At 46.9% G+C, this 27,158-nt stretch overlaps 1 protein-coding gene across 1 annotated transcript in view; it reads right to left on the reverse strand.

Annotated features, from left to right (window-relative positions):
• Positions 1-24,413, reverse strand: part of EVI5L (ecotropic viral integration site 5 like) — a 46,593-nt gene extending 22,180 nt beyond the window's left edge. The window contains 15 exon segments of the mRNA XM_040414691.1: positions 1,238-1,378; positions 3,678-3,710; positions 4,116-4,169; positions 5,731-5,791; positions 5,874-5,971; positions 9,669-9,757; positions 9,840-9,917; positions 9,920-9,982; position 10,553; positions 10,833-10,959; positions 11,315-11,388; positions 11,828-12,052; positions 12,607-12,772; positions 18,929-19,089; positions 24,304-24,413. Coding sequence (XP_040270625.1) covers positions 1,238-1,378; positions 3,678-3,710; positions 4,116-4,169; positions 5,731-5,791; positions 5,874-5,971; positions 9,669-9,757; positions 9,840-9,917; positions 9,920-9,982; position 10,553; positions 10,833-10,959; positions 11,315-11,388; positions 11,828-12,052; positions 12,607-12,772; positions 18,929-19,089 — 1,371 coding nt within the window. The 5' untranslated portion in view covers positions 24,304-24,413.
• Positions 24,414-27,158: the final 2,745 nt, after the last annotated feature.

A 27,158-nucleotide genomic window follows, 5' to 3' on the forward strand; every position in this document is an offset into this window, starting at 1 on the left:
CTTGCAGCACCATACCTTAACTACTTGCTAGTGAGCCACCACAACCTACCACTAAGAATAATAGAAGGCTTTACCCGTGACTACACCAAGATATTTTAAAGGGGGTCTGTCACCAGAAATGTCCCTGTTAGACCATACACAAAAGGGAAAGCTGAATGCAGCAAAGTACAGAGATAGTCTTAATGAAAACCAGTCCAGAGACCTCAGGTTCACCATCCAACAGTGAGGAGCATTTACTAAAGTTCTTACACCACTATATGGCACACGCCCTATTTGAGCTTCTCACAAGTTTTCTAAAGTGGTGAGAAAAGGGGTCTAGGCTCACGCGGCCTGCCGGATTTACTATGACTTCAGCTATAGCTTACAGTGTCTAGCGGAACCTACACCGGCCACTGGCTGATGCAGACCTTAGTTTCTGGAGCGCAGCAGGGCAGACATACGCCCAATTTATTTAGGTACATCTGCTTCTTATCAAATTAGCTGCATCTCACTCTGGCACAGGGATCAATACTGGCATATGGGAGCGCTGGTCCCAATAACTGTCCCTTAATGTCGTGTAGCGCTAGCTCAGCTGAAGGTAATGATACCTTTCACTTTGTGATCTGTTGTTTTATTTTGGGGGGGAAAAAATACTTTTAATCTATAAACAAAAGAGCTTTCTCTGCCAGCCCTGCAGAGTCATCTCACCTGCTCCTTTCAACCCAGTAGGAGAGGGAGAAGCTAGCAGAGGAAGCAGGAAGAGCAAGGGCCCACCCTCTGTGCACTTAACTGCTCATTTGCATATGGCCTAAAAAGTGCCCTTTTCACCAGAATGAAGCAACGGATTGCTAAGGGAGAAGTGTTGTTGCATTCAGTCAAGTTAGTCCTACAACGCACCTTGCCTGGTTTAACAGTGCATTTTCTGGTGACGGAACTTTAAGGTAGGAACATGAATAGGGGTTCTCTGGCAGTGAGAATATTTTTCAGGGATGTTCCTTTGGCTACAATGTATGAACTATCAGGGAAGGTGCGAGATCACATCGATGATGACTTCTACAGGAACCTTGAAGGACCAGCTGAGAATGCAATGACCCCGGCAATTAGCTGATATTACTGAGGGAAGCTCGAGGGCAGTCACACACTGAATGAGAGAGCATGTGATACATGGTGGAGCCAAGTCCTCTAGAGCACTCTTAGCACTACCTCTTCACTCCCTCATGATGGGGCCTCTGGACACAGGATACAAAGTTCCTCCTACCTGCTTATCTTGCAGCTTTCGTATGAGATTTTGGGCGCTCTGCAGGTTCTCGGTAGCAGTATAGTATTGCTGTTTTACTACAGCCAGCTCTCTTTTTATGGCGTAATTTTCTTCCGCTTCTTGAGCCCGAGTCACCTGACCCTAAACGTGAAGGAAAATTATTAATTTTATTGTCTCACTCCTGCCTCCCTGCTAATAGGGAGCCTGACTGCTAGCTCCTCTGGGAATCCTCTAGGCTTGGGGGACATCCCCCCCCCAGTCTAGGAGAAACTTAAAGGGAACCTGTGAGCATAAAAATGCAAAGTAATCTGTAGGCAGCAGGTTATAAGAGCAGGAGGAGTTGAGGCAGATTCATATATAGGTTTGTGAGAAAAGATTCAGTAAAACATGAATTTTATGCATTTAAATCCCTGCTCATTCTGGGGTTTGAAGTCCAGGAGGCAGTCCTATCAGTGATTGACAGCCTTCCCTCAATAAGGAGGCGGTCCTATCAGTGATTGACAGCCTTCCCTCAATAAGGAGGCGGTCCTATCAGTGATTGACAGGTTGCCCTCTATAAGGAGGCGGTCCTATCAGTGATTGACAGGCTGCCCTCTATGAGGAGGCAGTCCTATCAATCACTGATAGGACCGCCTCCTCAGAGGGAAAGGTGTCATCATCACTGATAGCACCGCCTCCTCATAGAGGGAAGGCTGTCAATCACTGATAGAACCGCCTCCTGGACTTCACAGCCCAGAATGAGCTGGAATATAAATGAATAAAACACAAGTTATACTGAATCTTTTCCCATAAACCCATATATCAATCTGCTCAACTCCTCCTGCTCTATAACATGCCACCTGCAGCACAGACACCATGTTCAACAGAACAGGTTCCCTTTAAATTTGACACTGGGTAAAATAGCAGTCTCCATCCATATAGAATAAGAAGATCTGTTTTGGTTACTTGTATTCCCCATGAAACAGCAATGCTGGAGCATCTTTCCTGCATTGTGCTACCACTATGTTATTCCTCCTGGAAATTTATTAATAAATTGACAACTGGGATTAACCATTGTGGAGAGGGTGTGCGGCAACGCTGGGCTTGTGGGTGTTGCAACTGGCTCCATTAAGGCCCAAGCTATTTGCTGCACCAGTGGTCTATTTGGCCGGGGGATTTAAGAATGTGTTGGGACAGTAGTAAGGACTTAACAGGGTACATGAGGGTGAAGTTCTAGTGCAGTGTTGCTCCTTATAGGTCTGATGCTCTGCTAAGTATTAGTGCATTCACGATACAGGGTAGGGAAAGTGTATATCGTCCTCTTTACTTGAGGTCCTTCATACCCCTCTGGCATCACAGTTTTATTTTATATCTCCATTGCACTTTTTGTGGTTGACCTCCATGCTTTTGGAGACATACCATGCCTTACAGTGATAGGGCATGAACTCTGGATGGTACACTGGTATAGGGATATTCGACAGTCTGACCCAGTTGAACTGTGACAGTGAGATCTGTCAATCCAGCGGAGTTGGGTGGAGAAAAGTCAGAGGGGATCGACCCAGGTGTCTATTCTCTCTGTTCCCAGCTCCTTCCACAGTGTTTTAGAGTGAAACAGAGGGGCAGGTCTCATCATACATTAGGCACATCCTTTCAGCCATCATTTACCCCAGTAAACTAGGGGGACAATGAATGATGAATGTTGCCGGGGTTGAGGGACCTTCCCCCCCCCCCCCCCCCCCAAGATCCTGCCACTCCCCTTTTTTGAAAAGTAGCAGGAGAGGTGTACAAATGCCACATGTGCCTACATTTAAGCGCAGTGGCATTCAAAAAGTTGCAAATCGCGGGCTTGCGACTTTTTTAGGCAAGTTTCAGGTGTCATAAATGACTCTCATAATTGTATACAACCAGGGAGCCTGTTGGGATTTCATATTACTCATGGTTCAGGCAGCAAATCTCCTCCCAGGTTCCCTTTAAAGGGGTTCTCCAAAAATGACACAAAATGGCCACCAGCAACCTGTTCTAAAATGGGAGCAGAGCTGGTTGGCTCCAGTTGTGACGGGGTAATTTATGTGATTCTGCCTATGATATGCCATCATGGCTGAGCAGCCTGACAGGAACGCTCACCAATGTGTAGTATATGCAAGGCAGCTCTGCACGTGGTGGCAACCAGTCCTGCTCACATTCCATGACAGGTTGATGGAGGCCATTTTAAATCATTCCCAGGGAACCCCTTTAAGCAAAGGGAATTAGCTATACTCAGATTATAATGAGGATGAGGAAATACTACATGACCCGTGACCGTGGCTCAGAACTAGTGAACCTGACATCTTCCTTACATGAACCCCTAACCACCTTTACTGGCTCCACGCTACCTCTTCTTACGTTCGCTTTGTTAGGAAAAAAACAACAGGAAAAAGCAGGAACGATCCTGAAGACAAGACAAGAAGATAGATGACCATACCTGGATGAGCCTGTCCGCTAACGCAGCACTTTCCTATGAGGTAGTCCACAAAGACGAGGGGACAGGACGAGATAAATGGACAGAGAGGGAGAGAAACAAAGACAGAGCAGAAGAAGGGGGGGGGGGAGAGAGAAAGAAAAAGGTAACCACCACCGCACTACAAGAGCAGGACAGAACATGACAGGTTCGCTTTAGACCAATTTATAAACTCTAAAGCCAGAAATTACCCAAGGAGAATGAAAAATGGCTGCCGCTCAGTGTCCACTGATAACACATCCAGTTTGGTAGAATTCATGGGGTCAAGCAGTCAGCAGAGTAATTATAATAGGAGCATGAAAGCAAGGCAGCCATCTTTAAATCTCCCGCACAGGAAAGATGGGAATGGAAGAAGATAGGTATACTACAGATGGGACACGATGATGACAGCTTATGCCTTACCTTTTCTAGAGTTTCGATGCGCTGCTTTAGAAGTCTGTTCTCGGTTCTCAATCGCTGTATAAAGGGTAGTAAGAAAAGTCAGGTACAATAAACCTTCCGCACTAATATTACACTCCTTGCAATAACGTGTAGTATTCCTACTCCTATCCACAGGATACAAGGTTACTCGGCAAATCAGAGAGGTGCTGAATGGGGGAGGAATGATCGCATAGCAATCGTTCTTCTCACACGTACTTTGCAGTGGTTCTGTGCGCTGATTGAAGAGTTTACTGTCTCTCAGCACTTATCCTGCCCTAAGATCGGGCAGTGTCATACAGTCCTTAGTCCGTTACTTAGCAAGGGGCAACAAAACGGCCAAGAGAAAGCTCTACTACATATCTAGGACTTGATTTGGAAGCTTCTCTCAACTTTCCACTTCTGTTTCATTAAAAGAACATGAAACGTTCCCTCAACTGTTTGTAGGATCTCAAATGACTTTATCTCGTGATCTCCTTTTAGAATTTGGAGAGACAAACGCACTGCTTCATGCCTTATCTGACAACCCTTCTCCAAATAATTAGCCGATTGCCAGGATTAGGCAGCCAGGGGTGGACCAGATACTTAAAGTGGCTCAGGAAAAAAAAACTAAAAGTGGCCCCAAACTGACAGACGGCAGGGCAACACATGTCGATGGGGTCAATATAAGTTTGCAGGGTCAGCGATACCGTAGTGCAGCAGAAAATACAGCCTCAGAAGCTGTCCCTCTGTGGTGGCCATCAGTAGCTGCCATGTTCTGTCCTCCTTTTCCTCAAATTGTCACTAATTAAGCCATGGATCAGGGGGCTTAGGAAGTGAGATGTGGGCCACAACACCAAGCCAGATCTACCTTTAGCATGCTGCCTGGCCCTATAGTGTCCCCAGTAGTATTTAACCAGCCAAGAGCAATGAGGAGGGCTCTGGTGGCAGCGGCGGATTGGCCATAGACCTTATAGGAAAATTTGCCGGTGGGCCGATGCCCAGGGGGCTACCTGAGCCCTCCTTGCGGCCGGCCAGTGGAAGTTTTTGGGTATGTATTTTGTGCTGCTGGGGGAGTATTTTGTGATAGACTGTGGTATTTGGCTCTGTTGGAGATGTATAATGTGCCACAATATGAGTGGCCCTGCCTTCCATCAATTTGGACCCAACTACAAAACGGGGCCACTTTTTTCCAGGGCCACTTTAAGTTCCTAGTCCGCCCCTGCCTGGGTGTAAGGCCTGTAAGCCACTGTAGGCAGATGAAACCTGTAGGGATCGGCTGTTATTGCTGGGGCAGGGGTCACATTTCTCCTGCAGCAGCCACTACAGGAGAAATGCGGTATTACATGGTAATGGAGTCCTTCAGATCAGGAGATGCTTTTACTGCTGCAGGAAGCTGCACATTTCTCCTGCAGTGGCCACTATAGGAGAAATTAGGTATTACATGGTAACTCCAAGCCCTCCAGACCTCCCCACTCTGGCTTATAGACCAGGGCCCTCCTCAATGAGATCTACATATCCTGACTAGACTGAGGCAGAGCGTACCTTGGAACATCTTAAGTGCTGTATTTCACCTTGCTATAGGCGGACATAGTTGTAAAACATCATTCATGGTGCTCACCTTGATTTCGATTTGCTCTTCCATCTCTTTGCTTTTAATAGCAGCGTATTCTTTCTCCAATCTAAAGAGAAAACCAACAAGATGTCTCAGCTTGACAGCCACACAATAAACCATACTGGGAATGGTGGAGAGTTTCTCCATACCGTTTCATCCTCTTGGGGTTGTACTTCACTTGGTAAGCCTTATGGATGAGCTTATCTGGGCAGCTGTCAAACTGATGTGGGATCACCTTCTGAAAGTACTGAGAAATAGCAAGGCAAAAGATATTACTACCTGTATTAAAGTTACTATGCCGCCCCTGACATGTCTGTTTTAATAGCTTCATGCATTCCCCGTGTAATACCAAATCTGGAGCATTTACTCTTATGGCTCTATGTTCTGCCATTTCTTTATTATTTCTACTAGAAGTTATGAATGAATTGCTAGCAGTCTGCAGTAAGGGTACAGAGGGGAGGTAACCAGTTGGGGGCGTGTACCTGCACAGTCTCACAATGGCAGCACTGATTGGATAGAGGAAGAGTGAGCAGGTACACGCCCCCAACTGGTTACCACCCCCTCTGTACCCTTACTGCAGACCTGCTAGCAATTCATTCATAACTTCTAGTAGGAAATAATAAAGGCAGAACATATTTACATAGGGAATGCATGTAGCTATTAAAACAGACATGTCAGGAGCGGGTGACAGTTCCTCTATTAAAGGGAGTCTGTCATCAGCATTTCACTTTTTTAACCCTTCCCATAGCTCCCTAGCATGCTTACATTTAATAAAAACTTTACCTCTGGCAGCAATCCTGGACTTATAGAACCATCAAAACGATCTTAATAACTTATGCAAATGAGGGCTCGCAAGTGCCCAGGGGCGGCGTTACCCTCGTAGGTGCCCTGCTAGTTCATCCTTTTTATTGCGTTCCCCTGCCCCTTCCTACCCTCGCCCGCCATCCTTTCCCTCTGACCGCCTTTCTACTAACTTGTTATTCCGCCGAGATCCCGCGCCTGCGCACTCAGTCCGTTGGCTGGTGCATGCGCACTGCGATGCCCATTCCTTGTACGGCATCACAGTAACTATTGCGCATGCCACGGCTAACGGCGCGAAGCCGGCGCATGCACATTAATTACTGTGATGCCATACAAGGAATGGGCATCGCAGTGCGCATGCGCCAGCCGACGGACTGAGTGCGCAGGCGCGGGATCTCGGCGGAATAACAAGTTAGTAGAAAGGCGGTCAGAGGGAAAGGATGGACGGGCGGAGGGTAGGAAGGGGCGGGGGAACGCAATAAAAAAAGGCTGAGCAAGCAGGGCACCTACGAGTGTAACGCCGCCCCTGGGCACTTGCGAGCCCTTATTTGCATAAGTTATAAAGATCGTTTTTGATGGTTCTATAAGTCCAGGATTGATGCCAGAGGTAACGTTTTTATTAAATGTAAGCATGCTAGGGAGCTATGGGAAGGGTTATAAAAAGTGAAATGCTGATGACAGACTCCCTTTAAAGAGTCACTGCACTTTTACACAATTTCCTTTCATTTAATAGAGAATGGTGTAACTAGCAAATTTCTAAATCGCTTTATTTAAAAAATCTGCCTGCGTCCACCCGAAAAAAATCTGCCAAGTCATGGCCACTAGGGGGTCTCGCTACCACCTTAGATGCAGTCCACTGCCTGTTGTCAGGCAGGATCCGTCCCTGGTAACAGAGACAGTTTAGGCTACTTTCACACTAGCGTTAATATTTTCCGGTATTGAGATCCTTCATAGGGTCTCAATACTGGAAATAAACGCTTCTGTTTTGTCCCCTTTCATTGTCAATGTGGACAAAACGTAACTGCACAGAACGGAATGCTCCAAAATGCATTCCGTTCCATTTGGTTGCATTCTAATACCGGATGCCGCGGTTTGCTTTCCGTCATGGGATGCGGAAAAAGACGGATCTGCCATGACCCACAATGCAAGTCAATGGGGACGGATGTAGTGTCCCACTACGTGTTAAAAGTGGGAACTTAAAAGCTTTTGTATATTTCAGGTCATAATAATATCAACATCTCTGTAATAGCTGCACAAATCCTTTCAACGGCTGGTTATAGCATTTCATCCACACGTCACTAGGTGGTGCTATCACACCACATATAAATTAGCAGGCCTCAGTCAACAGAAGTGAGAGGATTAGAGGTTAGCGGAGGAGAAGGGCGGACACACCTTTCCAGAAGGGCCAGATAAGTAGGAGACCAAAGCCAAAAGTGACTGGATTTCTTCTTCCTATATGAAAGCACCTGTACAAAAAATGGATGCAGAAGACCTGATGCCTGCCGCTAGGGAGACCGCCCTGTTTGGTAGCCCAGAGGTGATAAGGATCCAGATTTCCTGAAGCAAGGTTTATACAAAGATAGACGCAGCTAGTGAAAGCATTCGCCTACTCCAGCCTGATCAATTTCTTAAACCAACTCAGCTCTGCTAAGCCTGTTGAAGAATTTGTAGCTTTACCAACTAATTATAAGGAAAAGCACTGATATTGGATACCTACCTCAAGGCAACTTACTAAGTAAAGTTCTAGTTTGGTTCAGCAACTTATTGACTCATTCTTCGCCATCCTCCAATTGCACCTTTGCGGTGCTGGTCTCACAAACAATAGGGACCCTGACTCCACGGCACCTAAAACCCAGACCACCAAGGGCACCTCAACCACCATCTGGCAGGGAATCCCTGTACACCCAGAGTGTGCCCCGAAGGAGCTGGTGCTGACCTTCCATTCATTGCCACACCGGCCCATGGAGTTCTGCTAACCGTGAGTAAAACTGCCTACTACCCCCCATCGGCCCACCGTAGCTCACATATTGCCCCTGCGGTCCAGCCGCTGCACGGATCCGTTTTTCTCTGACACAATAGAACACTGATCCGTCCCCCACTGACTTTCAATGGAGTTCATGGCGGATCGTCTGTCCTATGATAAAAATAATAACAACCAGATCGTTCATAACGGGTGCAGATGGTAGTATTATCAGTAACGGAAGCGTTTTTGCTGAACCCTGCCGGATCCACCAAAAACGCTAGTGTGAAAGTAGCCTTACAGAAAATGGCGGCGTGGCAGCGCTAGCTGGGATCCTGGGCCTGACAAGAGAATGGCTTCTACATGCTTCTGAACAGGAGCCTCCTGTGTGTCTGTAAGTGGGATCTATTCCTCCTTATTCTTCTATGAGCTCCGGAGCTGAAGCAAAGGAGTAGGGGAAAGGAGTCACACCAGTAACGTGCCGGTAGATTCAACAGAAGGGGGACGCTCCCTGCTTGTGAGTGAAATGCATCTAGCTGTGCAGCAGAAGAGGAGAAAAATTAGGCTGAAAAAGACATTAGAGAAGCCACGTATTATCCCCTTACTGACCAACTACACTTTTGTTATTGCCTCTCTGCCTTTCAGCAGCCTAATCTTTTCTTATTTTTTTGGGCTACATAAGGCCTCGATTTTTGACGGGAGAAAATTGTATTTTTTATTAGCAGCATTTGGGACCATATATCATCTTGGTGTAATTTGTCCTTATCATTTGGCGCTAATATAGAAGAAAAGGGATTTTTTGGAATTAATATTTTTATACCGTTCACGATTAACACTGACTAATCTGTTTTCATAATTCATTCTTTCAGGTTACTACGATCCTGCGGATACCCCCGATGACCTTTATCCCCTAACCTGTGGACAGGGGATAAGTTGTCTAAATCGGGACAAACCCCTTTAAAGCAGGAGCCACGCTGTCACTAGACAACGGCACGCCGACTCCCTACAGCATGCCCCAAAAACTGTAGTGAAAAGAAATTGGAAAATGGATGTGTAAATGTACCCCCAATTCTACCAAGTTTAAATTCCGGCAGCCCCAAGACATCAGGCAGTCTTGTCCACTACTGGTTATGGCAATGGTTCCCAAATGATCGCCATACACAAGAAGCTCCTAAATCCTTACCTGAGACATCCCTTCCATGTCAAGCTGCATCAGTTCAGTCTGATTTACAGTCAGCAGAGCCATCCCTACCCGGAATATAACCTCAGTCCCTGCAAGTAGACACCAGAGCCTCAGTTCAGTTAAATCACAGAAATCACGCCGTACACGGGCGGCGTCACGTCTGCCACTCACCTCGTAAATGAAGATATCAAAACACACGAGTGGCTATAGGCAAAGGGAACGATGTGAGGAACTGGGTCAAAAACCAGACGAGGCGTACATAGACGTGTGGAAGCAGTGAGAGCGAAAGTGGAGGTTTAGCTCTGGGAGCTGGTCTGAAGAAGACAAGCATGAAACATTGAAGATATAGAGAGTGTAAAGAAGTACTCCCACAAAAAAGGTTTCATTCTGTGACCTGCAGATAAAATCTGTATTTGTGAGATTCCCCTCCCTTCTGATCTCAGCCTCTGTCATGTGACCAGCACTCAGATCTCCAACTGACCACAGGACAGGAAGTCAGTTGCTTCTCTATTCATTCCTGTGAGACTGACATTGAGTCTCCCATAGAAATATAAGAGAAATTGCCTTCCTGTGTTATTGTAAAGTCTGATTGCTGGTCACATGACACAGCTGAGGATCAGAAGGGAGGTTAATAACTCACAAATACCAGTCACAGTAAGAAGATTATATTCACTACAGATTACATAATATGCACCTTCTACGGGGTTAGAGATCAAATGTATGCACCACTCTTTTAAGCATCAATACATCCCTGTCTCTGAGAATGTTGGGTAAGCCATCTCATCCCATACAGACTTCTGTACTCCAGCGCCCCATGACAACACTTCCTGCCTGGTCAGCCTTTTATGGTTTTAAATCGCCATCCTCATTAATGTGCTGTACACCCTAGCTGGCTTTGATACGTGGGTACTTGCTACTCTGCCACAGTGTCCTCTATTTTACTGCGTACAATGCACACAATGAAGCCTAGTATCTAGTCTCCTTTCTCAATGAAGGTGATTGAAGGGTTTCAGCCAAAGTAATTACGACCATGAAGGGTCCAGATGAGCCTGTAGTGAAACCTGGCAAACATTTACAGGTCCAACCAATTATTAGAAATCTATAATAAAAAAAAAACTCAGGTTATTGTATCAAGATCCAAAAAACCCATGGAGCCCAACGTACCTGTAACATATACTCAGCTGGTATATACAATAAGCCGAGCTCAGCCATACTGGGCTTGAAGAGCTCTCGTAACCGGTACTCCTGCATTAGCCGGACAAACACGCAGAAGGCTTCTTCCTCAGGCAATCTGAATGGGGCGGAGGAGCAATGGACATAAGAGAAAAGCACAGGATTGTAGATCAGAGTAAAGGTGGCCATACACATTGGATAAAGTCCAAGCTGAACCGCTCGATTTCTGAGCCCTTACTAGGTATGGGGGTGTGTCCCAACCCTTACCTGATGGCAGATGTTAGGGGAAAAGAAAGATTGGCAATGTTGACTTTAAACCTGTCCAATCCTCCTGGTCCCGCAGGCTTATTTCTCTCTCCCCCATTGTGAACATACGCATGCTCGGCTGTGTCAGGTGTGCATGTGCAATGGGAATTCAGGAGCAATAGCCATCAGCTGTAATGGATGTATAGATAGTATCATACATAACTCACCAGCATAAGAAGGAGCCCACAATGAAAGCACTGCCCTGACAGTAGCCCACCTCTCGGTCTATCAGTGAGTATGCCTGGAGGGAGGGGGACAGAAAACTGATAATCCTGCATACAGCACTATGGAGACAAACCACATTTTCTCTCTAGAGTACTATGCATCTTTATAGTCACTGAGGCTCCATTTTACTGATACCGAGCCCCAAACCCCCTGTATAGACCTAGAGTTAAATAATACAATTCTTGCTGCCTGCGGCCTCCACTAGGGGGAGCTCACTGCATACAGTTTGTATTTTACATGTAAATTTTAACCAGTATATGTGAACATATTTCATACAACTATATACATGGAGAGTAGGTGGGGAGGGTATTACTTGAACACCGAATAGGATTAATTATACTAATTCTGAGTTTACTAATTGAGCGGTAACATTTCTCATTGATCCCTCATGCAGCAAGGGCATTTTTTATTTTCCTCCCATGCATCCATGGACATGTGATCCTCCCATGCTTTACCTTCATGACATTGAACAGCCCCTCCTGCCCCAGGCTGTCCTGGCCCCTGAAGAAGTCATGCTCTGGGTAGGTTCGAGCAATGTCCCTCCGGATCAGCTTCTCACATGGAGAGGACATCTTTAGAAGATCGGCATATTGCTTTTTCACTGGCATGTCTGTTGCGTTGCACAGCATCTGCCATACTATGGCTCGAAAGTGATGAGGGATCCCCTTCCGTATAAGCTCCTGTGGGACGCAAAAGTAAGAAGGTGACAAACGAGAGATCTATTTCAAGGAGTTTCTCATCATTTGTTTCTACCAATGTGCCCAAAATCTAAAAAGTACTACACTTGTTAATGTAGTCCTGTTTACCAATCGGTACTGTTTTGGAGGTCCCATTCGGCCCCTCCTGACTGCATCGCACTGCAGTCCCTGTCCTTATAGATCACAGGCCATACATCTGACATGGGACCTGTCCCGATGGGTTACCACCTGCAATGTACATGTTCTCAACAATGATGGCACGGACACGGGTTGGGTTACGGCACCTGTGTGGACGTTGAAGACCCTGGACAGAAAGCTGAGCCTGTGACTTACCAGCCAGTACCGGCAGAGGTAACCATAACACAGGATGAGGCAGGTAGTATAAGATCTGTGCACTGATCCGTCCTCACAGTAATAAGACAATCAGCGTTAATGATTGCCAGCAGTGTAAGACATTGGAATGTAATGTAATATTCCCTCCAGAGAGTTGTAACCTAAACCCGGTGTCTTCTCCATCAACTATGCCTGTCACTGACCTTCAAAAGCTTCTCCTTCCTCCTGGTCCATTCCTCCCAGTGAGTGACAATGCGTCCCCAAAGCTCCCAGCTGTCCTGGTCCAGAGGTGGTGGCCCCGGGGAGGTGACATTTGTCCTGCAGGATCCGGAAACACTGCGTAGGGATTTGGAGTCTGCTTCCAGGAGTCTAAGACACAACGAGGAAGATTGCAGACATCAGACAATGGCAACCAGAGATTTTCTTAAAAGGGTTCTCCTGGACTTAGTTACCGATGATCTATCCTTAGGACGGCAACCACAAAGGAAAACCACAAAGGAAAAGCATAGCCACCCATACATTTTTATTAGGTCTACAGAGTTATATAATGACCCAGACAATATTAAAAAGCATTTCAGAAAAACCTACCAGTAAAAGCCTGGACCTGTCCCCAACAAGCAGTAAAGAAGCCGCACATATAGACCATCATTAAAAGATGGCCCACTGATGTGCGTAAGAAATAACCTCAATACCGCCAGAAAGACAGCCCACCCATATCTGCCGCTAAGGCCACCTGCACACGTTGCGGAATACGTGCGGATTCCCGTGCTGAAAAACCACAGCGTAGCACAGTATCAGCAAAGTGTACGAGAATAGACAAGTCTCATGGACACTCTGGAGATTTATTCTGTGCCGATTTCAAAATCTGCAGTGTGTCAATTATGTTTGCGGTTTTAGCTGTGAATTTCACCCTTTCAATGGAAGGTGAGATCTGTGGCAAAACTGCATCAGATCTGCACCAAAAAATCCACGGGCCGCGTGGCCATTAACAATGCAATTAAGGACCAGTTTGGCCGTGCGGTTCTTGATCGCAACACTGACTCCAACTCTGCTTTGAGTCCAGGTTGTGCTACCGATCGTGGCATGCTCCCCACGTCATGGCAGGTTTATGGAATGGTTTTTGATACTGTCTGGGTCTGGTTCATTATATAACTCTTTGGATGTAATAAAATGTAGCGATGGGTAGTCTATAGATGTGTGCAGACTACCATCAAGATCAGATCGGCAGGGGACGGTCTCCCACCCCACCAGCTGTCTACAGAAGATCCATACACTGTGTACTTGTCTGGGAGCAATACTGCAGTTGCCCAGCATGGTGGCTACATGGTATTGGGACCTCTGCCGATATGATATTGACGACTTATCCTAAGGAAAGGTCATCAGAGAATCCCATTAAATGGTAACTATCATTTTAATAAACCTCTGACAGGTCAGAAAGTTTTGATGGACCATGTGCCGAGAACCCCACTAATTGCTAGAACACAGGACAGAAGTGCCCAGCTGAGCTCAGTGGCCATGTCTGTCCAGCACCATAGACTGTCCAGGAATCCATACACCGCTCACTCTGCTCTTCAAGAAGATCTAAGCATAGCCAGGAATGGAGGGGAACATCACTCAGCTAAATGCTTCGGCCTCCTCATTTTAGTGATCAGTGAGGGTCTCCGCACCAGTCAGAACTTTTGACATATCAGTATTAAAATGATAGGCACCCTTTACATAGTTATTAAGACATCTGTCCATCCAGTTCGGCCTGTTCTCCTGCAGGTTGATCCAGAGGAAGGCAAAAAAAAAACTGTGAGGTAGAAGCCAATTTTTCACATTTTAGAGCAAAGGGGCATGCTCTGAAGAAGTGGTGACGGCAATCTTGGCACCTCCTTTACTTACACCCTTAGTCTCCCATCTTTGAGACCCATAAAGTATTTTGGCTCGCTTAGACCCCACCTATACCAGGAACGGAGCCCCGCCAAAGTGGTTAGCTGGAGGACTCGGTCCGGCCCACCACCAATGCTCTCCCAAGAAGTAAATGGGAAGCGTTACCGCGCATGAGCGGCCACCGCTCCCATTCACTTCTATGAGCCTTATGGAAATAGCCAACGGCTATTGGAGGGAGCTGCGCATGCGCAGTGTGACCTCCACCAATTTCGGGGCTCCATTCTCAATATAGGTGGACCGCACCTATCAGACAATGGGGCTATATCCTAGCGATATGCCCCATTGTCTATGATGAGACAACTCCTTTAAGTGCAAATAGTTTTGAACCCATTTACATTGTCTGAGATGAGACAATTCCTTTAATTGCTTGCATTGCAGTACTTCCCTTTACCTTCTGAGGGCAGTCTTGAGCAAAGGGCACAACAATGTTTAGTACAGGAATCTGCACTGTGGTAATAGAATATACCCTGCCTTGTATAGTGCTTGTGTATTAATTATACATACTGTCCGTGGAATCCTATTCTGCCTCGTACATGGTAATGAATGCTATATTTAATTGGTATGAATGAATGTGGAAAAGAAGCCAGCCTGCGCTATTCACCCGGCCCCATGTGCCTGAAAGAGGACATTGTGCAGAGGATGAAAGCCGCCTGGCATCGCTATCTATACAGCATTGTCCTGCTGGGAGAATTGCAGCTGACTTTCCCAGACACACGCAGCAATGGAAGGTTTCAGCACAAGGTCGCGGCACATTTTAATGAGCTCTGCGCAGAAATGATCAAACATGAGAATCATACCAGCTACGGGCAAGCTCATTTGGAGTGTGCCAGCCTCCTGCCACTGGGCAATTTCTACCTGCTTTCAACTGCTATCTCTCCTGTTAGGGAAGGCATAAGGGCATCCATTACCTGATTTTCAAAGGCTATATCACCCGACCTAATGTAGTGGAGCTAAGGAGTGATCCTGGTCTTGTTTTAAAGCTTTCAAACAAGACCAGGCCCACATCTCTAGCTGCTACACAGCCCGATATGTGAAGGGTTAAAGCAGTCCTGCCCTCCGTCCTCACCCTGCCAACCGAGCTCAGTTCGGGCTGATCTGTTAGGTTCTTGTCTGAAAGCCCAAGCAGAACTCAGGCAAAACCGTTTGGGAGTTGAAGGAGCACCGGCTGACTTTTATATCGTCGTTAGGAGCTTGTTATTGCTAGGCATCAGTCCACGAAAAAGGACTCTAAGGAACAAAGATCTTATAAGTGCCACCATAGTCATTCATTAACCTACTGGTGACCAAGGCAAGAAAAATCCAAGGAAACTGGAGTAATTTTCTTAAGGTGCTAACCTACTTGGAATGTTTTTCTTACTGCTGTCTATAAAAGTTCTCCTTGTAAGCCCACTTAAAAGTCAAACTGGCACCTGGAGTGGTCTGCCTGACCCTACAGTATACTGTCCCTCCATGCTGGTGACTATGAATAGTGTTTGTCAACATGGTCTTCACTTTGTATTGGGGTCTTCTGGATTCTCCATATTCATTACTGCTATGCTGGCCACCATCCTTGGAAAAAAATTGATCCTTGGATAGATGGTGCTGCTTGTAAAGAAAAAAAAAAGTAATGTCACGGAACCCATATATGATTTTTAGCAATCCGGTGCTATATACACTGCGTGCAGAATTATTAGGCAAATGAGTATTTTGACCACATCATCCTCTTTATGCATGTTGTCTTACTCCAAGCTGTATAGGCTCGAAAGCATACTACCAATTAAGCATATTAGGTGATGTGCATCTCTGTAATGAGAAGGGGTGTGGTCTAATTGACATCAACACCCTATATCAGGTGTGCATAATTATTAGGCAACTTCCTTTCCTTTGGCAAAATGGGTCAAAAGAAGGACTTGACAGGCCTCAGAAAAGTCAAAAATAGTGAGATATCTTGCAGAGGGATGCAAGCACTCTTAAAATTGCAAAGCTTCTGAAGCGTGATCAACGAACAATCAAGCGTTTCATTCAAAATAGTCAACAGGGTCGCAAGAAGCGTGGTGGAAAAAACCAAGGCGCAAATAACTGCCCATGAACTGAGAAAAGTCAAGCGTGCAGCTGCCAAGATGCCACTTGCCACCAGTTTGGCCATATTTCAGAGCTGCAACATCACTGAAGTGCCCAAAAGCACAAGGTGTGCAATACTCAGAGACATGGCCAAGGTAAGAAAGGCTGAAAGACGACCACCACTGAACAAGACACAAAAGCTGAAACGTCAAGACTGGGCCAAGAAATAACTCAAAGACTGATTTTTCTAAGGTTTTATGGACTGATGAAATGAGAGTGAGTCTTGATGGGCCAGATGGATGGGCCCGTGGCTGGATTGGTAAAGGGCAGAGAGCTCCAGTCCGACTCAGACGCCAGCAAGGTGGAGGTGGAGTACTGGTTTGGGCTGGTATCATCAAAGATGAGCTTGTGGGGCCTTTTCGGGTTGAGGATGGAGTCAAGCTCAACTCCCAGTCCTACTGCCAGTTTCTGGAAGACACCTTCTTCAAGCAGTGGTACAGGAAGAAGTCTGCATCCTTCAAGAAAAACATGATTTTCATGCAGGATAATGCTCCATCACACGCGTCCAAGTACTCTACAGCGTGGCTGGCAAGAAAGGGTATAAAAGAAGAAAATCTAATGACATGGCCTCCTTGTTCACCTGATCTGAACCCCATTGAGAACCTGTGGTCCATAATCAAATGTGAGATTTACAAGGAGGGAAAACAGTACACCTCTCTGAGCAGTGTCTGGGAGGCTGTGGTTGCTGCTGCACGCAATGTTGATGGTGAACCAGATCAAACACTGGCAGAATCCATGGATGGCAGGCTTTTGAGTGTCCTTGCAAAGAAGATGGTGGCTATATTGGTCACTGATTTGTTTTTGTTTTGTTTTTGAATGTCAGAAATGTATATTTGTGAATGTTGAGATGTTATATTGGTTTCACTGGTAAAAATAAATAATTGAAATGGGTATATATTTGTTTTTTTGTTAAGTTGCCTAATAATTATGCACAGTAATAGTCACCTGCACACACAGATATCCCCCTAAAATAGCTAAAACTAAAAACAAACTAAAACTACTTCCAAAAATATTCAGCTTTGATATTAATGAGTTTTTTGGGTTCATTGAGAACATGGTTGTTGTTCAATAATAAAATTAATCCTCAAAAATACAACTTGCCTAATAATTCTGCACTCCCTGTATTCAACTAATTTCAGTTCCTAATTCAGGTAAGAACATGGTACGCCCTACCACCATCTATCATTGTTATTTTTGGGCTAACCAAGAAATGGACGAATACAATTTTTGAAAGTGGTTGCCTCTATATACCCTATTAGGGAATTTAGATGTCATATAGGGGGTTCTCCACTTGGGACCTCACTTTAAAGCCTGAGCATGGAGTGATGCATGACATGGCTGCCTTATAATACTATATTTTTCCCTACAATGTACCCTGGCCAGCTGAAGCTCCAGTAATACCAGGAGGCAGACCAGAAAAGAAGATGGCTTCTTGAGCCACCATCACTTTAATAACTTGACTTATGAGGACAACTCTGAAACATTCTTTCTCCCTGAAGCAAAATGAAAACCTTGTGCTGAGAATCCTGGACCATAAAAAGTGCCGTTCAGTAACAGACACATCAGACGAAGCATGCACCAAAGAGCGCTGGCTTCACTATTGATTTCTTAAGGTTCCTCTTAATCCCTCAGATGTAAATCATTCAGTGTTTTCTTCCAGGAAATCAATACCGTTCCTCAGATTATCAACCTTCAGGACACTTTAAGAAGCTCTCAGGGGGATCTGTTTCACCAGTCTTAAACAGGCTATGTACATTAAATGTACGTCGGCTGAACCCACCAATTTTGGTGGGACCACTTGACCATCAATGTGCATGGTGGCCTTCCGTTCTCCTCCCCTAAGTGCAGATTCAGGGGAAGTCATTGGCAGTCTGGCAACTACTTACCGTTATTTGACTTTCCTTGGCAGGTTTATGTCAAGCTTGCAAGTGTACAGGGGTGCACACTACATGCCAGGGTGGTGCACATCCTTCTCTGATCCGGGGCCACACTGTTATGCTGAACCACTCCCAAGGGCCACAATATAACTTAAAGGAGCATCATCATCTTAGACGTTTATGGGTTCCACTTACAGGACTCTCACCAATCAAGAGAATGGGGCCCCATTCTTCTCCAAATATAATTCTAAAAAGAGTAGGAGACCTTGCATGCATGAGTCTCTCTCCATTACAGAATATGGATGGTTGTAGTCACAGCCTAGCATTTCACAACCTCCATAAACTACTACTCCTTTTCTAGGGTGCCAAACAGGGTACGGGGACCCAGACCTAGCTACATGGTAAAGCATTGGTACTTGCTCATCCCTACTCCTGCGTGCGTGCCACTCTTTATCTTCCTGACATGGCAACTACATGTGGGCACCCACACATGGACAACCATTTCCATGTCCAGATGGTTGGGGCCGCACAGAATGGCATCACGTGCTGCAAGTGGCCCCTATGCTGTAGGATATGCAACCTATATGTCCCCAGTTCTATAGGTCAACCTGCGTACCTGTTCTGCTCCTCCAGCTTGCTGAGCAGCTCCAGTTCATCTGGACTGAGGTTCTCAGAGTCTGAGGGCGAGACGCTGAAAGCCGCCGACAGGGACGAATCATCTGGACTGAGAGCGGGGCTGGCCATGTCGGTGAGATGGAGGGGGGCCAGAGCGCTCATCTGAAAGAATAAGGAGGTTTAGCCGTAAGGACAGGAGAGAGCAGGGCTGCTGCTTCACTCACAGGGGGTTGTCAATACTGCATTCATTGTAACAAACCATCAGCTGTGTGAGCAGGGCGACATCCAGACCAGATTTCAATTTCTGAACTCCAACCTAACCAGGTCTCAAAGAGCCTTAAAGGTGATGTACACCTTCAGGGGCAATTTTTTTTATTTATGATTGCATTTTACTCATTTTGGGCTAAAAATCATTTTTTCAATTGGTCTTTATGACGTCATCTAATAACACTTATCTCTGAATTACTAAAAGATCAAAAACACTTCTTAGAACCACATTCTTATCAGTAAGATATAATGAATGTTTATAAGGTCAGAGATCAGGAGCCGTCCGCTAAGCTGTCTGACGGAACAGAGTGAACTTTCAGCCCCTGCTACTAGAGAATCTCAAGGCTGCACAGAGACAGGGGCTCAACATTTTTAATAAAAACCAATTGAAAAAAATGATTTTCAGCTCAAAATGAGTACAATGCAACAATTATAATAATAAAATAAACAATTGTCCCCAAAGGTGTCCATAGCCTTTATGTTTAAACAGATTTTGTTGAACCTTTCAGTAAGTCAAAAGTACAATAAGGCAATAAAACACATTTTAAATAAGTGTTCTAAGAACTGGTATATCAGTAAGAATTAACATACATTACACCACAGTAAATAGGATAAAACAGCACACCTAATCAAATCTCCAATGTAACCCAGCGAACAAATTTGGCGTGTCCATAGCCTTTAATGACTACCTTCCTTTTTTTCCCCTTGGCTCTCTGAGGCCTTGCTTTATCGAGAAGAAACTGTATTTTTATTTTTGCCAGCACAGTTTGGGATAGAAATAAATTACTGTAAAATGTATATCATCTTTTTAATACTTTTTTTTTTTTTTAAAGCGACTCTCCGGTTCATAATTAAAATAAAAAATTAAATCACATTAACTGGGGAGTGAACATAACATTTACACAGTGATGTCTTTTTCATCTTTTTAGCTGCAGATCCACTAGTTCCCAGGGTGCTTTTCTGCCATCCAAGATGGCCGCACCGCTTCTCAGACTACCTGGTGCAAACTGATCTCAGACACTTCCTGCTTTTCTGCCCCTGCCTTCGGATTGGTTAGCAGTGCTCACGTGAACAGCGCCGGCCAATCCAAGGGCAGCAAGAAGGGTCCATGGAACCTGATGCCCAGTGTGCATCAGGTAGTCTGAGAAGTGGTGCGGCCATCTTGGATGGCAAAGGAAGAGTCCGGAGTCAGAGCTGGAATCCAACTGATTGACCACTGCTCAGTTTTTCAGGACATGCCATCCCTTCCTATTATGTGGGGGTCTGAGCTCGCTATGTCAGAGCTCCATGGGGGTCTCAGCACTCACAACCCGACCCATCAAAACTTCTCATACATCTCTCTATGACATATGAATAATCATGGCAGTTCTAGCGGCGGTGCAGTACACCGGAGGCCTGACCCAATAATGTCAGATGTAGGCAGCTATACCGGAAGGAGGAGTCGTGTGAGATGGCAGGCAGTACATCACTGCTTTATGGGATTACCCCAAAACCTTCCTGTGATAATGAAAGATCGTGTCAGGTTTTAACATTTTACAAGCACCAGACATTAATGAGGTGCCTCAGAGCCAAGAGCCATCTCATGTGATGTACGGACCGATTACACCAATGGGTCAGCTAGAAGATAGGAGATGGATAGATAGATATGAGATGGATACATAGATAGATAGATAGATATTAGATAGATAGATATGAGATGGATAGATAGATAGATAGATAATATACAGATAGACTATAGATAGATATGAGATAGATAGATAGAGAGATAGATATGTGATTGATTGATTGATTGGAGATAGATGATAGATAATAGATAGATAGACTTTACCTCCATGGAGGAGGAAGAAAGGCTATCCATACTGCTGGGGGAAGAGGAGAACACAGCGGCCATAGCAGTACAGTGCCTGCCATAGACTGAGAGGAGCCTGATATACCATGGACTCCTATACCCCCACCCTGTATATGTCCCCATCCCCAACCATACCCAATTATTTCCCACTTGCTTGGCAATGCTAAAATGTATTTAGTCCTGCCAATAAAGCTTATTTGATTTGATTTGATAGATAGATAGATATGAGATAGATAAATAGATATACTAGCAGAAAATGAAAAATGAAGACCTTGACAACTGAATGTGACTGAGCTGAGACTGAAGCTGCTAGTGGGGTTTGGTCAGTGATCACACAGGGTGGCGCCCCCTTTAGTTTGGGTCCTGCAGCAGGTATGTGATGAGGCAGGGTGACATTAATACTAGGTGGCATCTCCCCTTGCTGTGGTACAGGAGGTAATGGTCACACAGATGCTGTGGACGTCCCGAGCTCCTTGGAGGCCTAGTTCAGCCTGGTTGATGGCTGCCGTACATAGGAGATCCGTCCCAGACATCCTGGATGGAGGAGAGATCTGCGACGGATCTAACCGGGGGAGCTGCGGGATACCCTGAAGAGCACCCTGTGTAGTGCGGGCAGTGTGTGGGTGGGTAATATCTTGTTGGAACACCACGTCTCCTGACTCCATAGGGTTTGTTTGTGGTCTGTAACCATGGAGACATCTAGAGTCGCACAGGAGCTGTAGACTGTATCAGATCAGTGGGGTCCAACTTCTGGTCACGATAAGCCACTGGAAAAGGCCATGGTGTTTGGGTGAGAATTACCGCCTCTTCCTCAGTCTGTGACATCACATCGGTCACATGGTCTACGTGCAGCTCAGTCCCATTCAATTGCATGGTGCTGGGCTGCAATATCAAGCACAGCCACTATCCAATGTATGGCGCTGTGCCTGGTATACCATAAGGAGGCTGCGGTGTTCGTCCAGCGCCTGGAAACAATCAAACAGCTGATTGGCGGGGGTGCTGGACGTTGGACCCCCACTGATGAAATGCTGGGTGACCTATTCTATGGGTCAGTCATCATTTCATACATTTTCACCTATCCCGTGGGAAGATGATTAATGTTCTTCATAGGCCAAAATCCCAAAGCAGGACCATCTCTCCACCAAGAACTGCAACCTCAATACTAGATTTCAAGGGATTCCATGCAGTCAGATATTTGAGGCATCTCTCTTGGAGACTCCATAGATGTTCACCATAGGGCACCACTTTCTCACACTGTGGCGTGCCCCCTTTAAGAAATAAACGTAGGACTGAAGCACACTGACTAACACCCTAAAATCCCTCACACTACAACATTTTGGAGGTGTTGGAACAAGAGTTGGGGGAAGCGGTTGTCACCATCTTAGCCATGCCCCATCCCTGTGCTGAAAATTGGTTTAGGTTGCAGCGCCCTGCAGTAAGAACATCATCCTCATACTGGAGCACAATGGGAGCCTCTGCGGTCAGAAGCTCATCCCATTCTGGAGAACGATTGGAGTCCCTGTGGTCAGAACCTCACCCCCATGCTAGAGATTGATTAGGGTCCATGCGGTCAGAACCCCATCCACATGTTGGAGAACAATGGGAAGTCCCTGCAGTCAGAACCTCACCCCCATGCTGGAGATCGATGAGGGTGCCTGCAGTCAGAACCTCACCCCCATGCTGGAGAATGATGGGAGTCCCAGCAGTCAGAACCTCACCCCTATGCTGGAGGACGTTGAGGGTGCCTACAGTCAGAACCTCACCCCTATGCTGGAGAACGATGGGAGTCCCTGCAGTCAGAACCTCACCCCTATGCTGGAGATCAATGAGGTGCCTGCAGTCAGAACCTCACCCCCATGCTGGAGAACGATGGGAGTCCCTGCAGTCAGAACCTCACCCCCATGCTGGAGAACGATGGGAGTCCCTGCAGTCAGAACCTCACCCCTATGCTGGAGATCGATGAGGTGCCTGCAGTCAGAACCTCATCCCCATGCTAGAGAACAATGGGAGTCCCTGCAGTCAGAACCTCATCCCCATGCTGGAGATCAATGAGGTGCCTGCAGTCAGAACCTGACCCCCATGCTGGAGGACGATAGGAGTCCCTGCAGTCAGAACCTCACCCCCAAACTGGAGGACGATGGGAGTCCCTGCAGTCAGAACCTCACCCCCATGCTGGAGAACAATGGGAGTCCCTGCAGTCAGAACCTCACCCCCATGCTGGAGATCGATGAGGGTGCCTGCAGTCAGAACCTCACCCCCATGCTGGAGGACGATAGGAGTCCTTGCAGTCAGAACCTCACCCACATGCTGGAGAACAATGGGAGTCCCTGCAGTCAGAACCTCACCCCCATGCTGGAGATCATGGGTGTCCCAGAAATTTAATTTCTACTAATTTAGCCTTATCATTTGGTTAGGCGACAGATGCTCCAGACTGGAATACCCCTTTGACAACATCCTTTCTTCTCATGACCAGTGCGTCCAGGCCTCAGAGATTACTCGTACGTGACTCATCAGAGGGCTACACACCATCACAAGCAACAAGTGGGAAAAGAAAACTAAAAACATGGTCAGCAAATCTTAAGGAGCAAAACAAGTTCATCAAAACAGATTGGTGTGACAACTGGGGAGCGAGAGATGTGGTCACGACAAACCCAGGAGCCACAGATGTGGTCACGACAAACCCAGGAGCCACAGATGTGGTCACGACAAACCCAGGAGCCACAGATGTGGTCACGACAACCTGACATGTGGACATATGATACCACAAACTGTTTGGTGGTCAGCTTTGGAGAGGTCAAGGAAAGAGAGACTATGGAAAGGGGTCTTGCATGGATGAGGACCATCCCTGTTCATGGAAGGCACGATGAGAGGGGTGGGCTGAGGACAAGGGATGGGACTACAGAGGTGGGCTCAGGAGACGATGGAGGGAAGGATTCACACAGGTGGGAGATGGACCAGATGATGTAGAGAAGCAAGGGAGGGGGATGGGTGCGCAGTGACGTCACATGGGCGCCCTATGGAGCCATAATGACCTCATTAATTGACGGATTAATGAATGACGTCACAAGGCATCGCCTAATTCTGACATCTGCATGATGCGCCTAAATCCGCTGATGATGTCACCAAACCCAGCGACACACAGCCGGGCACCGTGACGTCCACAAAACCCATCACAGATGTCCACACAGATCCCCCATCTCCTTACATACAGGCGTCAGACAGGCCGACAAGCACGGTGCAGCCAGCTCACATGTCCTCACCTCAGGCCCCCGGCGCTGTCACGCAGCTCCTCCCTCCCCGGGGCACTACAGCACCGGGCGGCGGAGAAATCAGACACACTGCATGATCCCGCCTTCTGCTGTACGTCAACATAGACCCACTCAATGGGGTTGCGACCTTCAGATGATTGACGTAAAAAGAAACCAATCAACGACTACACCGGGTGACAGCGGGGCGGGACTAGCCACTGCAACTATGGAAGGCAGAGCAGCCAATCCGAGAAACAGACTGGGAGAGGATGACCAATAGGAGACCGAGAAAATGACAGCTGGGCGGGACTTGAGAACAGTGTTACCAGCGGCTTGCCTTAGTATAGAAGGCGGGACTTGAACGATTTCTCCAGCCAATAGTGTACTGGATTTCTTTGTGACATAGGCGTGGACCAATAGAGAAGCGACACTGAAATCTTTCCCTTTAGCTATAATAATTAGGTGTCAGACAAGTGTATGTTACATGAAGGTTCTCCATATTTATACTATGCAAGCTGTAGTGGTAAAGCATGGACGGTCTCATAAAACGGCAGAATGTGGGTGTATTCTGGAGCGCCCCCTATGACAGCAGTTTGGTTGTATAGTCTGGAGCGCCCCCTATAACAGCATTCTGGTTGTATAGTCTAGAGCGCCCCCTATAACAGCATTCTGGTTGTGTATTCTGGAGCGCCCCCTATAACAGCATTCTGGTTGTGTAGTCTGGAGCGCCCCCTATAACAGCATTCTGGTTGTGTAGTATGGAGCGCCCCCTATAACAGCATTCTGGTTGTGTAGTCTGGAGCGCCCCCTATAACAGCATTCTGGTTGTGTAGTCTGGAGCGCCCCCTATAACAGCATTCTGGTTGTGTAGTATGGAGCGCCCCCTATAACAGCATTCTGGTTGTGTAGTCTGGAGCGCCCCCTATAACAGCATTCTGGTTGTGTATTCTGGAGCGCCCCCTATAACAGCATTCTGGTTGTGTATTCTGGAGCGCCCCCTATAACAGCATTCTGGTTGTGTAGTCTGGAGCGCCCCCTATAACAGCATTCTGGTTGTGTAGTATGGAGCGCCCCCTATAACAGCATTCTGGTTGTGTAGTCTGGAGCGCCCCCCTATAACAGCATTCTGGTTGTGTATTCTGGAGCGCCCCCTATAACAGCATTCTGGTTGTGTAGTCTGGAGCGCCCCCTATAACAGCATTCTGGTTGTGTAGTCTGGAGCGCCCCCTATAACAGCATTCTGGTTGTGTATTCTGGAGCGCCCCCTATAACAGCATTCTAGTTGTGTAGTCTGGAGCGCCCCCTATAACAGCAGTTTGGTTGTGTAGTCCGGAGCGCCCCCTATAACACCAGTCTGGTTGTATAGTCTGGAGCGCCCCCTATAACAGCAGTCTGGTTGTATAGTCTGGAGCGCCCCCTATAACAGCAGTCTGGTTGTATAGTCTGGAGCGCCCCCTATAACAGCAGTCTGGTTGTGTAGTCTAGAGCGCCCCCTATAACAGCTGTCTGGTTGTGTAGTCTGGAGCGCCCCCTATAACAGCAGTCTGGTTGTGTAGTCTGGAGCGCCCCCTATAACAGCAGTCTGGTTGTGTAGTCTGGAGCTCCCCCTATAACACCAGTCTGGTTGTGTAGTCTGCAGCGCCCCCTATAACAGCAGTCTGGTTGTATAGTCTGGAGCGCCCCCTATAACAGCAGTCTGGATATATACTCTGCAGCGCCCCCTATAACACCAGTCTGGTTGTGTAGTCTGGAGCGCCCCCTATAACAGCAGTCTGGTTGTATAGTCTGGAGCGCCCCCTATAACAGCAGTCTGGTTGTGTAGTCTGGAGCGCCCCCTATAACAGCAGTCTGGTTGTATAGTCTGGAGCGCCCCCTATAACAGCATTCTGGTTGTGTAGTCTGGAGCGCCCCCTATAACAGCAGTCTGGTTGTGTAGTCTGGAGCACCCCCTATAACAGCAGTCTGGTTGTGTAGTCTGGAGCGCCCCCTATAACAGCAGTCTGGTTGTGTAGTCTGGAGCGCCCCCTATAACAGCAGTCTGGTTGTGTAGTCTGGAGCGCCCCCTATAACAGCAGTCTGGTTGTGTAGTCTGGAGCGCCCCCTATAACAGCAGTCTGGTTGTATAGTATGGAGCGCCCCCTATAACAGCATTCTAGTTGTGTAGTCTGGAGCGCCCCCTATAACAGCAGTCTGGTTGTATAGTCTGGAGCGCCCCCTATAACAGCTGTCTGGTTGTGTAGTCTAGAGCGCCCCCTATAACAGCGGTCTGGTTGTGTAGTCTAGAGCGCCCCCTATAACAGCAGTCTGGTTGTGTAGTCTGGAGCGCCCCCTATAACAGGCTGTATAGAGCCGATGACGTCTTCTATTTCGGTGATGTCATCGGCGCAGGCGCACTGAGGGAGTTCTGAGGAGACGAGCCTCCTCATCTCAGAGCGCCTGCTCCGAATCAACACAGGCGCCGACAGGGCTGGCCGGAGCAGGAGATCCCGGCTGGCCCTGTCAATCAACAAGAGGAGGGGGCGGATTTCTGCAGCAGCTACCAGCAAGTAGCCGCCCTACTTGCTGGTAGAGACCGAATTTGCATATTATAAAACTTCGTTTTTTGAATAAACTGCTGGATCAATGTAAGTAACACAATTATATTTTCATATATCGCTATATACCTAATTTAACTAGCCCCAAAAAAAAAAATCACTTTAGTGGCGTGACAGAAGCCCTTTAAAGAAGCTCTGGCAGACGCCCTGGGACCCCTTAGCCTTGACCTCTCTTCTATCAAGGAAGATGTACGCCTCATAGGCTGGAGGGTGTAAATACTAGAGGAAACCCAGGCCGCAATCCTGCATCACCAAAACGAGGTGACTTCCAGC

Source organism: Bufo bufo, chromosome 1 (assembly GCF_905171765.1).
Source record: "Bufo bufo chromosome 1, aBufBuf1.1, whole genome shotgun sequence".
Taxonomy (NCBI): domain Eukaryota; kingdom Metazoa; phylum Chordata; class Amphibia; order Anura; family Bufonidae; genus Bufo; species Bufo bufo.